Source organism: Barbus barbus (genome assembly GCF_936440315.1).
Source record: "Barbus barbus genome assembly, chromosome: 5".
Taxonomy (NCBI): domain Eukaryota; kingdom Metazoa; phylum Chordata; class Actinopteri; order Cypriniformes; family Cyprinidae; genus Barbus; species Barbus barbus.
This window is the reverse complement of record NC_136733.1, coordinates 25,737,607-25,751,530: the sequence shown is the minus strand read 5'-3', so window position 1 is coordinate 25,751,530 and position 13,924 is coordinate 25,737,607. Positions and strand designations below refer to the sequence as shown.

Genomic DNA, 13,924 nt, shown 5'->3' with positions numbered 1-13,924 from the left:
GCTCTAAAAGCTGCCAGGGCAGAGCATATCCGCAAACTCATAGATAATAACCAAAACAATCCAAGGTTCTTATTTAGCACAGTGGCTAGATTAACAAATAAATAGACACCGCCCAATCTAAATATTCCCTCACAGTTTAATAGTAATGACTTCATGAATTTCTTTACTGATAAAATAGATAACATCAGAAATACAATAACAAATGTATATTCTACTGCGTCTAGTATTTCAGCTTCATTCATCACACCCAAAGAAAAATTACAGTGCTTTACAACTATAGGACAGGAAGAGCTAAATAAACTTATCAGTGCATCTAAACCAACAACATGTTTATTAGATCCTGCACCCACTAAACTATTGAAAGAGTTATTAACTGTAGCAGAAGAACCGCTTCTCAATATTATTAACTCATCGTTATCTTTAGGTCACTTCCCAAAACCATTCAAGCTGGCAGTTATTAAGCCTCTTATTAAGAAACCAAAACTAGATTCTAATGAACTGGCAAATTACAGGCGCATTTCAAATCTTCCGTTTATGTCTAAAATTTTAGAAAAAGTTGTGTCTGCTCAATTGTGCTCCTTCTTGCAAAAAAATTATCTGTATAAAGAATTTCAGTCAGGATTCAGGCCTCACCATAGTACAGAAACTGCACTTGTTAAAATTACAAATGACGTGCTTCTTGCGTCAAACCAAGGCTGCATCTCATTGCTAGCATTACTTGATCTTAGTGCTGCGTTCGACACTATAGACCATGACATACTCATAGATCGATTACAAAACTATACTGGTATTCAAGGGCAGGCTTTAAGATGGTTTAGATCCTATCTGTCCGATCGCTACCACTTTGTTCATTTAAATGGGGAGTCATCTCAGTTATCACCAGTAAAGTATGGAGTACCACAAGGATCTGTCCTAGGTCCTCTGCTATTTTCAATATACATGTTGCCCCTTGGTAATATTATTAGAAAATACGGGATTAGTTTTCATTGTTATGTTGATGATACTCAACTATATATCTCAACAAGACCAGATGAAACTTCTAAACTATCTAAGCTAATAGATTGTGTAAAAAATGTAAAAGATTGGATGACCAATCATTTCCTCCTATTAAATTCAGAAAAGACATAGATATTACTTATTGGACCAAAAAACAGTACACAAAATCTCTTGGATTACAATTTGCAACTAGACTGATGCACTGTCACGTCCTCTAAAGTCAAAAATCTGGGTGTTATATTAGACAGCAACTTTGAAAATCATATTTCCCATGTTACAAAAACTGCATTCTTCCATCTTAGAAACATTGCCAAGCTTCGAAACATGCTACCTGTTTCTGATGCAGAAAAGCTAGTTCATGCATTCATGACCTCTAGACTGGACTATTGTAATGCACTGCTATGTGGTTGTCCTGCATCTTCAATAAACAAGCTACAGATAGTCCAAAATGCAGCGGCTAGAGTTCTTACCAGGTCAAGAAAATATGATCATATTACCCCAATTTTACAGTCTCTGCACTGGCTTCCTATTAAGTTCCGTATCATTTACAAAATATTATTACTTGCCTATAAGGCCCTAAATGGTTTAGCTCCTGCGTACCTAACTTGTCTTCTACCACGCTACAATCCAACCCGCTCCCTAAGGTCGCAAAACTCTGGACTTTTGGTAGTACCTAGGATTGCAAAGTCCACTAAAGGAGGTAGAGTTTCACATTTGGCTCCCAAACTCTGGAATAGCCTTCCTGATAACATCCGGTGTTCAGATACACTTTCTCTGTTTAAATCTAGATTAAAGACACATCTCTTTAGCCAAGCATTCACATAATGCATCTTATAATCTTGTACTGCAGTTATATCTGATCAAATGTACATTATTTGAAGTGAAGTGAAGTGACATACTGCCAAGTATGGTGACCCATACTCGGAATTCGTGCTCTGCATTTAACCCATCCAGAGTGCACACACACAGCAGTGAACACACACACACACACCGTGAACACACACCCGGAGCAGTGGGCAGCCATTTATGCTGCGGCGCCCGGGGAGCAGTTGGGGGTTCGGTGCCTTGCTCAAGGGCACCTCAGTCGTGGTATTGAGGGTGGAGAGAGTGCTGGACTCCACCCCCCCCCCCCCCCCCCCCCACCCCACCTACATATTTTTATTCTTTAGCTTGGGTTGAACAAATCATTTTTGCTTAACTGGAACAGCAGCTACGCTAATTATGTCAATTACGCTAATAATTACAGAAGCTTCAGTCTGGATCCAAACCTTAAATGATCTGAGATGACCGAACACCTGAGAAAAGATGATGCCAACCCCTCAGAGGATGCCAAAGCTCAGACAACATACAGAATTACCCAATTTTGCCATAAATTAAATATATTAAGGTTCTGCAATATATAAATATATTGTGGAAACTTAACTTCCTGTAGAGCTGCTTTGCAACGATTTGTATCGTAAAAAGCGCTATACAAATAAACTTGAACTTGAACCCATACATTTCACATACCTCATTATGGTGGTCTCCCCTATATTTTTAGAGCTAGTGAAATCTGGTAGTTCACTAAAACAACAGCTGCTGGCTTTGGTAATCATTCAATCCCAGTGAAAATAAAGGAAAAAAAGATCAATACAAACATAAAGGGTTGTAAAAATAAAGAAAGAAAGGTCAAGCTCTTCTCTGTCCAAGTGGGAATATATCTGAGACATCTTTTATATGCATTTGTAGTCTCAGCTTATATGGAAAGTACATTATCACAGTCCCTGGGCCTTAAGTGCAATAGCATTGTTCTGAAGCCTTGGAAAGGACCACGATAAGTGTCCCTGTGCCGTCTGGATTTATGATCCTCCAGAGGACACCTCTGATCTGGCACTGGTCAGTTGGCTTTTAGAAGAGAGTGAGGGGAGAATCGGTCTGCTTTGAACTCTTCCACTGGGCTGCGCTTTTTGGGGAGCTGCTCTCCCATCTGAGCGGTACAAGACAGTAAATCTCCAGTCAGAATGGTACAGCGCCGCTTAAAGTCTTCATTTGTTGCCCAGCAAGACCTTGGCAGTGTTCCAGTGAAGCGTCAGGGTTATTGATCTTGGCTGGGTCTTCTCACTCTCCTCACTGGGATTTTGGGACCTACCTAAGCATCCAAGCAAACTTATAGGGACTCGCACTTCACTCCGTCTTTCTCCACTGCTCACTGCCACACTCTGGGTCCTGGTTCCACACAGTATTTCATAGAACAAAACTGTCTTTTTTTACTAACCACAAACAATTAATTCCCAGTGTCAGAATATGTCAAATATGCCTTCTTACTTCAAATAGTATGCAAAAAGTTTGTCAAATGAATAGTATGCCTAAATAAGTATTAATTAAACAGTTGGCAACAAATATCCAGATAACCTGCTACATCCACTAGGATTTTGAAGTTTGCATCTGATGGACACTAGGGTTGTGACGATAGACGGTAGTATCGTGTATCAACAATAATCAGAGATATTGCCTATGGCTGATGCCTTTGAAAACAAGATGATTATTATTATTATTGTTGTTACTATTATCAGGCTTGTAAGATTATTTTCTTTTCTTGTTTTCTGTAGTTGCTTTTTGAATAACTGAGAAAATGTAAGCATTATTAGTAACTTGCAACATTTCTATTAATTTGTTATGTTAAATACAAATTCAGTCATATTAAAACATTAGGCTGCTTTTAGCCTTACGCTGGAGTTGGTTCACTTTCCTGCAATGACACCAAGTAAATATATAATTAAATAAATTAGCACGATAATAACGTTTATCGATGATCTCACAGGCTGACGATAGGACGATATGAAAATTGAGCATATTGCCCAACACTAATGGACACTTTACTATACCATGAGGTCACAGGACATTTATTGAGTTGACAATGACAATATCAAAGATTTAGAACATGTATTCATCACTTTATTTAACGTTCAAGTTATTTGTCAAATAAAGGTTTTATATGTATATCCACTTGATTCCCATTCACTTGATTGGCTCCAGTGTTTCCTTGTGATTATTGCAATACTGTTATAGTTTTTATTAATATTTAGATTTTTGTAAAAAAAAAAAAAAAAGTTTCATTTTTGTTTTTCAGTATATGTTAGCGTTAAGTTAATCTATAAGCTAGTGTACTCCAAAACACTGATTAAAATTTTATTTTAGAAGATACAAGTATTCAAAACTTGCAGTCTCTAACTTCCGTCAATTTGGATTTAGTGTGATTTATACGTGAATCAGTGCAGACCACAAAACATAACAGACCCATTTGAATTCTACACAGAATACTATATTTTATAGTCATATAGATGCGATTAGGAGGAGAAATGGCAAACAGCACTAACGAGTAGAAGAGATGACACCGGTGCGGCACTGTATGCACCAACATAGCTAAATGATACAATTTGAATCAACTCAATGAAATAACTACACCACCTCAGCATAATTATAATCATTGTTTCTCTTTGGTAACCGTTTCATATTGATTACCCTAAAAGGGAAATCTATTAGACTGTGGCTATCATAAGCTGTCAAATGCGGCTTTACCGAGCTCAACAGCTCTGACCCAAGCAGTGATATAAACGAAATGCTGTTGGCGGGTCTGTTCAATACGTCCCTGTCCTTTTTCAGTTTAAATTACATCAACACAACGCTGCGTGTTTCAAGGCACTTCAGTGGATCTTTAACATTAGCAATACTCCTGAGAAAGTATGTTTATGTAGCTGTTTCAGGAAAGCAGGATGTTAGTGGAGACCATATTACTTACACCCACAGACAATGTAGAGTGTAGAAAGGGGGCTGTTTGTGTAAACTTCTAGCTAAAGGCTGGAATACACTACACGACTTTTAAAATATTAACAGATTTTTAAAACACTAGGCATCATACACTTACCGACTTTGTAAATAGTGGCAAAGGAAAACTGGGCATCATACACTACACGACCGAGGATCATACACTACCAGACTTTAAAGTTGTTCCGATCACAACAAATTCACGCAGAAACATGCGCCTTGGTGCTAGGAGACGCACAACAAATGAAAGCAATATGTGTTCTAAAATCAGCTGAAAATATCAAACATATTTGATATCCTCCGCCTGGATGGAATCAGTCTTAAGCTAAAAAATCAGAGTCTGTGACCATCATACACTACGCGATTTTCTGTGGAATCTGTCAGCTGTAATCTGCAGACTGGCTCTAACTTTCCTCAACTAGCGTCGACTTGTTCAGATTGTAAAATCGGGGCAAAAATTGTGTAGTTTATTCCAGGCTTTAAATGTTGTCTTTACATGTTCACCTTTCCATGCTTCACATGCTACTAATAACTGATGAAATCTCTTTGAACCTGTTTGTTTATGTAAGTCCATTAAACAAGTTGATCTCTTTGTTTCAGAATAGCTCTTTAAAGATTATACTTTCACAGTCTACAACCCATCTCCAAGTTTGTGGTATTTGTTTCTTTTTAAATGTGTCCAAAGCATTAGATATTGTCTGTAAGTGATATTTTATGGGGCCTCTTTGAAAGCCTTGTGCCTTGCAAAGCATATAACTGCAGGCTCTTAAGACATTGAAAAAACAAGTGAGACCAGCTCAATTTCATGGTAAGTGCATCTGGTGATATCTAGACATTTGTTTCAAGTGTGTTCTCCACAGCTGACTGATATCTTCAGGGGGAAACTTGTCACCCAGAGTAATTGGCTTTTTCTGATATCTGAGCACGCCCTTATATGCCCAAGGTGAGCCCCAGTGACGTTCTTCAATTGGGACTTTCTGTCTAATGTAACAGTTGTTGAGTGCTGTCTAACCACAGCGACGCAGCACAAATACTCATGTTCATGAATCATTTTGAGCACACAAGAAATAGATCAGTTCAAAAACTTTCAGCAATTGCAATTTCTTTATTTTTTTCTCTCATTTTTGCATTTGTGTTTGACAGATGCTTTTATCCAAATCGACTTCGTCAGTTACAACTGCTAAGCTCATATCTGGCAAAATGTCCATACATAATGGTAATAACATAAAAACATATATGCTACATCCATGCTGTCTCGAAAACAGCTTTATTTTCTAACAAGAAGTCAAATACACTGTCTGAGCTCATTTGACCACACAAGCTTAACGAATACTGCAATTGAACATGAGAAGCCAGACAATTTTTTTTAGATGTTTGCAAACATAGATTATACATTTTAATTTGTCAAACGAATAAGGCATGAGTTTCAGCAGATATTTTTTTCCCTCTGGCAGTTTTGCAGCCCTAGTCGTTTTATTCAGATCTACAGTACCGTGTGGTGCTATATAAACACAGCTCAACATGTGAGCCCATTTATGTTCATTTAACTCTGACTGGTGCTATGAAATGGTCTAGTGGCTGTTTACTTGGGCAAGTAACCAGAGAGTTTTGCGGTTTCCAAACCCACATGGAATTTATCCATCACACCCAAGAGAATGACTTGTCACCTGAATTGCCTTGGTAAAGCCCCAACCTCAAGAATGGAAATGAAAAGACATTCATATCTGCAGTTGACTGTGAATCACATAAATAATGGTGAGAACTCCAGAGCAGGACTGGATCCATTGCAGCTCACGCTGGCTAGAGAGCAACAAGAGGAATTACAGTTCGGCTTCTGGCCACTGGCCTATTTGTGCAGGCCAGACACCCCATTCAGCTCATGCCATGTCTGGCCCTCTTTAGTCATCCATGTGGCTGCAGATTGTCTCCTCTCATCATATAGACGGGTCACAAAGTTCTAGCTTGTGTAAACGGTTGATAAAAGTTAATGCCTTATAGCCCACATTTGTGCGTTTGCTGTTTTCAGCTTAGTAATTCACACTGATACACTGTCATTGTTTTTCTTTGGAGGAGTGACCGTTCCCTATTTGTGTTTTTCTGATGTAACACCTGTTCCAACACCCATTGATTCTCGTAGCTCTTCTCTTGAGATCATCAGATGTAATGGTAATCTCTGCTGGCCTAAAATTAGCAAGACACACTCAGCCCCCTGTGCAATCATCAGTCAAAAGTGGAAAGGTCTTAAAGTTACCACCCACCCTCGCACACGTAACAAATTAACATTTTGTTGTATAAGCTTGCTGAAAACAAGTCACGTTGATTATATCAATGTTTTTCTTACATAATTCTTTCTTATATTCTGATTGTGTTGTGTTTTATTTTGATGGTCCCTTTAACACATGTTGACTAAGTAATGTTGCACCTACATATCTACTAACTGTCATTAGAGTATTAGTAGATTATTAGTAGACTAATAGGGTTAGAGAGAATAAGTTGACTTACAAAGACAAAGTCTAATAAAGAGAGGGACAAAGAGTACTAATACTCTGAGAGTTAGTTGAGAGCATGTAGGTGCAGTGTTACTTATTGTCAACAGAATGTTCAAAAGGGACAATTAAAATAAAGCATTACCTACTTATGTAACAGAGTTGTATTGTTCAGAATGCAAAATTGGTCATTTTAAAGGTGCAATAGGTGATTGTCTTCAGAAACACTTTTTGTTATGCTGGTTGAAAGTCTCTTCACATCCCGATAGCAATAATTAAGTTAAGTGGTCTAAATGTATTTGTCTGTATTTATATATTCTGTGGAAGCCGAGTGTCTTAATTGGCTTTCCTACCTGCCTGTCAATTTATGTATTAGCATAAACAGCTTGAATATTTGATTTCTTCACTTAGGCTGGAATTAAATGCTTCTATCTGCTGATTGGTCAGCCGAAGATCGAACGTGTCATCGTCAATTCTTCTGCAGTTCCGTGCAGCAATATAATAGTCCTCCGCTGCTGTACGGATTCTTAAAGGATTAGTTCACTTTTAAAAAACTTTTTCTGATAATTTACTCACCCCCATGTCATCCAAGATGTCCATGTCTTTCTTTCTTCAGTCGAAAAGAAATTAAGGTTTTTGATGAAAACATTTCTCCATAAAATGGACTTCATTGGGACCCAAACGGTTCAAGGTCCAAATGACAGTTTCAGTGCAGCTTCAAAGGGCTTTAAACGATACCAGACGATGAATAAGGGTCTTATCTAGCAAAACGATCGGTCATTTAAAAAATAAATAAAAAAGTTTAAGTTTTATAGGCACAAATGCTCGCCTTGCTCCGTTCTGTGATGCGCGTTCGTGACGTCACATAATACGCAATTACGTGGAAAAGGTCACGGTTGAGGTAGGCGGAAGTACAGAGTCAGTAGGTTTTTTAATATTAAAACACCCAGGATACGCACAAATGGGCATTTTAAACGATAAACTGACACAAAGACATTTGAATATGTGTATATGGTCCTCCTTCCGCACATTTGTAAACACTGACTCGGTACTTCCGCCTAAGTCAACCGTGACCTTTTCAACGTCATTGCGTATTACGTGACGTCATGAACGCGCATCACAGAACAGAGCAAGGCAAGCATTTGTGCTTATAAAACTTAAACTTTTTTATTTATTTTTGAAATGACCGATCGTTTCGCTAGATAAGACCCTTATTCATCGTCTGGTATCGTTTAAAGCCCTTTGAAGCTGCACTGAAACTGTCATTTGGACCTTGAACCGTTTGGGTCCCAATGAAGTCCATTTTATGGAGAAATGTTTTCATCAAAAACCTTAATTTCTTTTCGACTGAAGAAAGAAAGACATGGACATCTTGGATGACATGGGGGTGAGTAAATTATCAGAAAAAGTTTTTTTAAAAGTGAACTAATCCTTTAACACGTTTATTGCAACTACATTTCATCCAACAACCCAACTAATTGAATTAAAAACTAATGAATGTAACAAAAAGGATGCAGAACTCCAATTCAAAGGAAAGTGCACAAATAAAATCAACTGAAATTTAAAGAAATTCATATGAATTTTCTTTTAACTGGAAAAACAAACTTTGAATGTTGACTTGTAAAAGCATTGTTTGAAAATATGGGGGGTGCCTTGAAAACTGAACGTTTATTATCCAGGTAGATAGAAACGGTTATCGGTTCTAACTGTCATAAAATCTACTTTACATAAGGACAAAACACATTAATATTTAAAATGGCTTTACTACATTCAAATGATATGAGTCATGCTTGAACGAAGTACAGTGTTGTTTTCCTCCTGTTTTTGTTCTCCCATTCTGTCCATAGTGACTTTAAGGGAAATTTCTGGAACTAGACAACACAGCAACTTTTCAAAACTGTAAGCTACTCTCTCTGTTCAGCTAGTCCACTCATTGGTCCCAGTGACCTGAAGGCTTGACTGTATGACCCAGTGGTCATCCCAACAGCCATCTGCCACCATGGTGTGAGGCTTACCATGTCCACATTGTCATGCAACTTCAAACTAACGTGAGTAAAGCGTTAGTTTTATTTATTTATGAGAAAGAAATTATTGCGCTCTTGTTCTCCTCATTTACGTGACCTGACAGATTCAGTGCAGGCCTTGTGTTCTCCAGAAGGGGGCCTGCCGCAGACAGACGGACTGGTAAACAGCAGACACTAATAAATCCCAACATGGCACAGTTAGATGCCTGCACTGCAAAAATAAGTGCTTCGTATGTGATTCTTTTTGAGGAGGATTCAGTTACAGTACTTTGGACAAAAGACTTACCACACAGAACAGTTTGATTTGATTTTTCAGGTCTTTCTGTCTGTTATCAGCGAGTGTCCATCATGCTTTCAGATTGCGAAACTATAGACATAGTTGCATCTGTTTGTTGTAGCAACATATCCTCTGGTCTAACTTTATCTGCCCCGTGAACTCTATTTCCTTGTGCGTTTATCTACCAACACTTTGCAGGTTATCTAATTTGGTTAGGGACATCTGATGCTGCATCTCTTTTGTTTTGAGGAAGGTAATAGGTGACTATCTGTCTATATCGACACTAAATGTCTATGGATATCGTGGTTTCACTATGTCTCATATCTCCTTATCTTAAAAAAAGGAACTTAAATATACGCTTCCATTCAGAAGTTTAGAGTCAGTAGGATTAAAAAAAATGCTTTTGGAAGAAGTCTCTTGTGCTCACCAAGGCTACAGTTATTTAAACAAAAATAGGAAAAACATTAATATTATGAAATATTATTGCAATTTAAAATAACTAACATTTAAATATATTTTAAAATGTAAGTTATTCTATGATGGCGAAGATTTTGTGAAAGCCATGATGCATTTCTTTTTAGGATTCTTTGATGAATAGAAAGTGTAAAAGAAATAATATAATATAAAATAATTGTTTTGAAGTAGAAACGTTTTGTATCACTATAAATTAGTGCTATCAAACGATTAATGTTTAATGTTTATATAATATGTGTGTGTACTGTGTATAATTTTATATATATATATATATATATATATATGCATGTATATATTTAAGAAATGTTATGTTTATATATTAAAAATATGTATGTATAATATAAAATACAAGAATATAAAAATATTGAATAAAAAAATATATAGACCCTATGTGTGTATTTATACATACATAATAAATATACACAGTACACACACATATTATATAAACATTAAACATTAATCGTTTGATAGCACTAATTTATAGTGATACAAAACGTTTCTACTTCAAAAAAATTATTTTATATTATATTATTTCTTTTACACTTTCTATTCATCAAAGAATCCTAAAAAGAAATGCATCATGGCTTTCACAAAATCTTCGCCATCATAGAATAACTTACATTTTAAAATATATTTTGCGATTAATCGTTTGACAGCACTAGTATACTAGTTTGATCTATTTAATCTTACTATTTTGACCTATTTTGAAAGTATGCGGATATGATTTGTCACTCCAAACTAAGCAAAAAGCTGGTGTTGTCTTTAAATTTAAATACATTATTGATTTTTTTTTTCCTCAAAGATGATTTGATGATTGAATGGCTTGATAAAATGGTGGTGAGCGTGGAAATGACTGTGTGCAATGTGAAGGATGTTAACTAAACATACTATTGTGGTTCTCATAATATTTTCCCAAGGTCTGGCAATGCAACAAGGCAGTAAATACAGCTTATGATTATGATAATGATTGTGATATAAGGATCTTGAAAGTCCATTCGTTGTTGGCATCATCTGCAGTCAACTCTAGGTGCTTGTAAACTGGTGCTTGTAAAGTCTCTAGTAACTTTAGGATGGACATCTTGCGGTAGAAAGCTGACATGCTAGGCTATGAGATGAAATATGTGACAGTTCGGCTGAAGAGATGTCTTTAATCTAGATATAACCTGATAAAGTGTGTTTTAGCCCTGTGCATTATCAGGATAGCCATTCCAGAGTTTTGGAGCCAAATGTGAAAAAGCTGTATCTCCTTTAGTGGGCTTTGATATGCTAGGTATTGTTCAATGACCTTAAAAAGTTTGATGGATTGTAGTGTGATACAAGATGATATAAGGTACATCAAACGTTTTCCTTCTATAAATGTGATTTTTATTATTACAAATGACTCCTACAAAACTGACACTATTCCCTGCTATGACTTAGAGTTAGTCATGTTGTGTCTTTTGAGCAGAAGCAGTATGATATTCCTTGAATAGGTCAAATTTAACAGATGGTTCTGATCTGCTCGTGCTATAATGAAGTGCTGACATAAAAGTATAATCAAGCACAGAGCACAAAGCTTTGACATATGATCCTCTTAATCAGTTGTTACTAACAATTTTCAGTACGTCAAGTACTTGTTAACTAAATCTGCATAGTTTCCCTGCTGCACATGAACCTCACATTACAGTGCCTGGACACTAACACATCTCTGCTGTTCTGTAAGGAACGTTTTGACCTAATAAGCAGATACTAAACTTTATTGCTCTTGGAAATGTATAAAAACAGGTCATGGATTTTTTCAGAGGATTTGTTTAGAGAAAATAGAAAGTCTTATTGTTATGGTAAAATATCCCTCATGTTCTGTTTGGGGTCTCAGAAACAAAAATTTGATTGAACAGAATTTCAGTTATTACATTGTCTGTTTTTTCTTTATAAAGAATTTTGATAACACTTCATTTTAGGGTCCCTTAACTAGTTGCTTATTAGCATGCATATAACTAGAATATTAGCCATTTATGAGTAGAAATTAAGCACATATTAATGCATTATTCTACATCCCTAATCCTACCCAATACCTAAACTTAACAACTAACTTACTATTAATAAGCAGCAAATTGTGAATTTATTGAAGGAAAAGTCGTAGTTAATAGTGAATAAGTGTTCCCTATTCTAAAGTGTTACCAGAGGTTTTCCCAAGGCCGCTTTAATGACATCTACAAAATAATAAAAAAAAATTTTTTTTTGAAAGACCAACCAAAATTGTCTCTGTATTTTTATAAAGCCTCATAATGGAATAAATATTGAATAAGTAAATACATATTGAATAGAGGGTCAAAATTGAATAAATATTTATTTTCTTTCTCTTTTTTTTTCTTTTTCAGATTCAGAAGTACTTGGGATTGCAGCCGCTGGCCCGAGGGAAGCAATGGATTCTTGCAGGCAGCACAACGAACAACATGGAGACCATGAAGGAAAGTTTCAGTCAACTCATCTGCCTTTTGGAAGAGGAGGAGGCGCTACCTAGCAGGATATGATTCAATCAAACTTCAAAGTGGAAAGTGGGTTTGAAGTGTTGTTTGCTTGAAGGATTTTTTTATTTTTTTTGGCAACTTTGTCATTGTTTTATAACCCACTGGAGACATAGGTGCAAATTGCCACATGTTTTGATGAGCTGACTGACATTTTTGTTACCCTCAGGTCAAAGGCCTCACATATGCTGATTTAGTAGCAGGTGAACGAAAGTCCTTTAAAGAGATCAGATTTTTATCATTATTTCTAAATGCAATAAGCTATTTGATAATCTATTTGTTGTTTATAAGTTGCTTGTCATGTGCTGTGAGTGTGGAATTTCTGTAAATAATATATTGTACATGCATATAACTAATCCATATTTCTTATAATGGCTCAAAATCTAAATAAGCGTCTTTATTGAAAATGATTATATTATATTGTTTTTTGTTTTGTTTTATTTTATTCAGAAAATCTATAGTCCATTGCACTCATTATTCTTTCTTCCTTTTAAGAGAATGTTACAAGAGAATGTTTTTCAAGACTATATGTTGAGTTTCTTAATACTGGTTATGGGTACTTGCGTTTCTTTTTGTCAGATTTCTATCTCCAGATGATGTTGTTAATTATGTTATTTGAAAAGACGACACACACCATTTACTTGGCACTGGCCAAGCTGTTTTCAGGTTTGAGCTGTAATACAAACTCTATCAATCAGTGTCGGCAACAGCTGCATTTGACAAGTCCCTGTCCGCCAGGCTTAAGCCCTCCAACTGTCTGTGGAGACCCCTCCCCGTCTACCAGCTCACTCCTCGCCCAGCCACGCTCTGCGACCTCACCCGCTGCTTCCTGCTGATATTATCCAAATTCCTCTCCACAAATTTAGATTCCTGACTGCGCACCTCTGTGTTATTTTGTCTCACGGGAGTCTCCGAGTAGTTTAGGACTCACACATGCTGTGTTTCTGTGTTTATAGTGTTAACTAGGTTGTTCATGTTTTGCCCGCCAATTGCCACTCGATGTCTTATTTTTTGCAACAACAAAAAAACAACATATTTGTACTGCCTTTATTTAGATGTTTCATGTGAACCTTTGTAAGTCCTCAGGGTAGCGCTTTACTGCAGTTACATTTTATGCATTTAGCAGATGCCTATACTATACGGTTTAATTCACTAATATTAGTCAATGCATTAGGTATCACAAACTACATATTGGATAGTTTTTACAGCATTTATTAATTTAGGTGAATGTTAATTTATACAGATAATATTTGGAATGTATGTTTGTAATAAATTAACTTGTTAATTGTTAAAAATTGTGAAATGTTAAAAATGTTTTTGTATGTGTGGAAATTAAACATGGCAAATATTAACCTT

General features: G+C 36.3%; 1 protein-coding gene across 1 annotated transcript in view; it reads left to right on the top strand.

Annotated features, from left to right (window-relative positions):
* Nucleotides 1-13,924, top strand: part of LOC306869953 (ADP-ribosylation factor-like protein 15) — a 127,127-nt gene extending 113,203 nt beyond the window's left edge. The window contains exon 5 of the mRNA XM_079416925.1: nt 12,422-13,924. Coding sequence (XP_079273051.1) covers nt 12,422-12,574 — 153 coding nt within the window. The 3' untranslated portion in view covers nt 12,575-13,924. The remainder of the gene's footprint in view (nt 1-12,421) is intronic.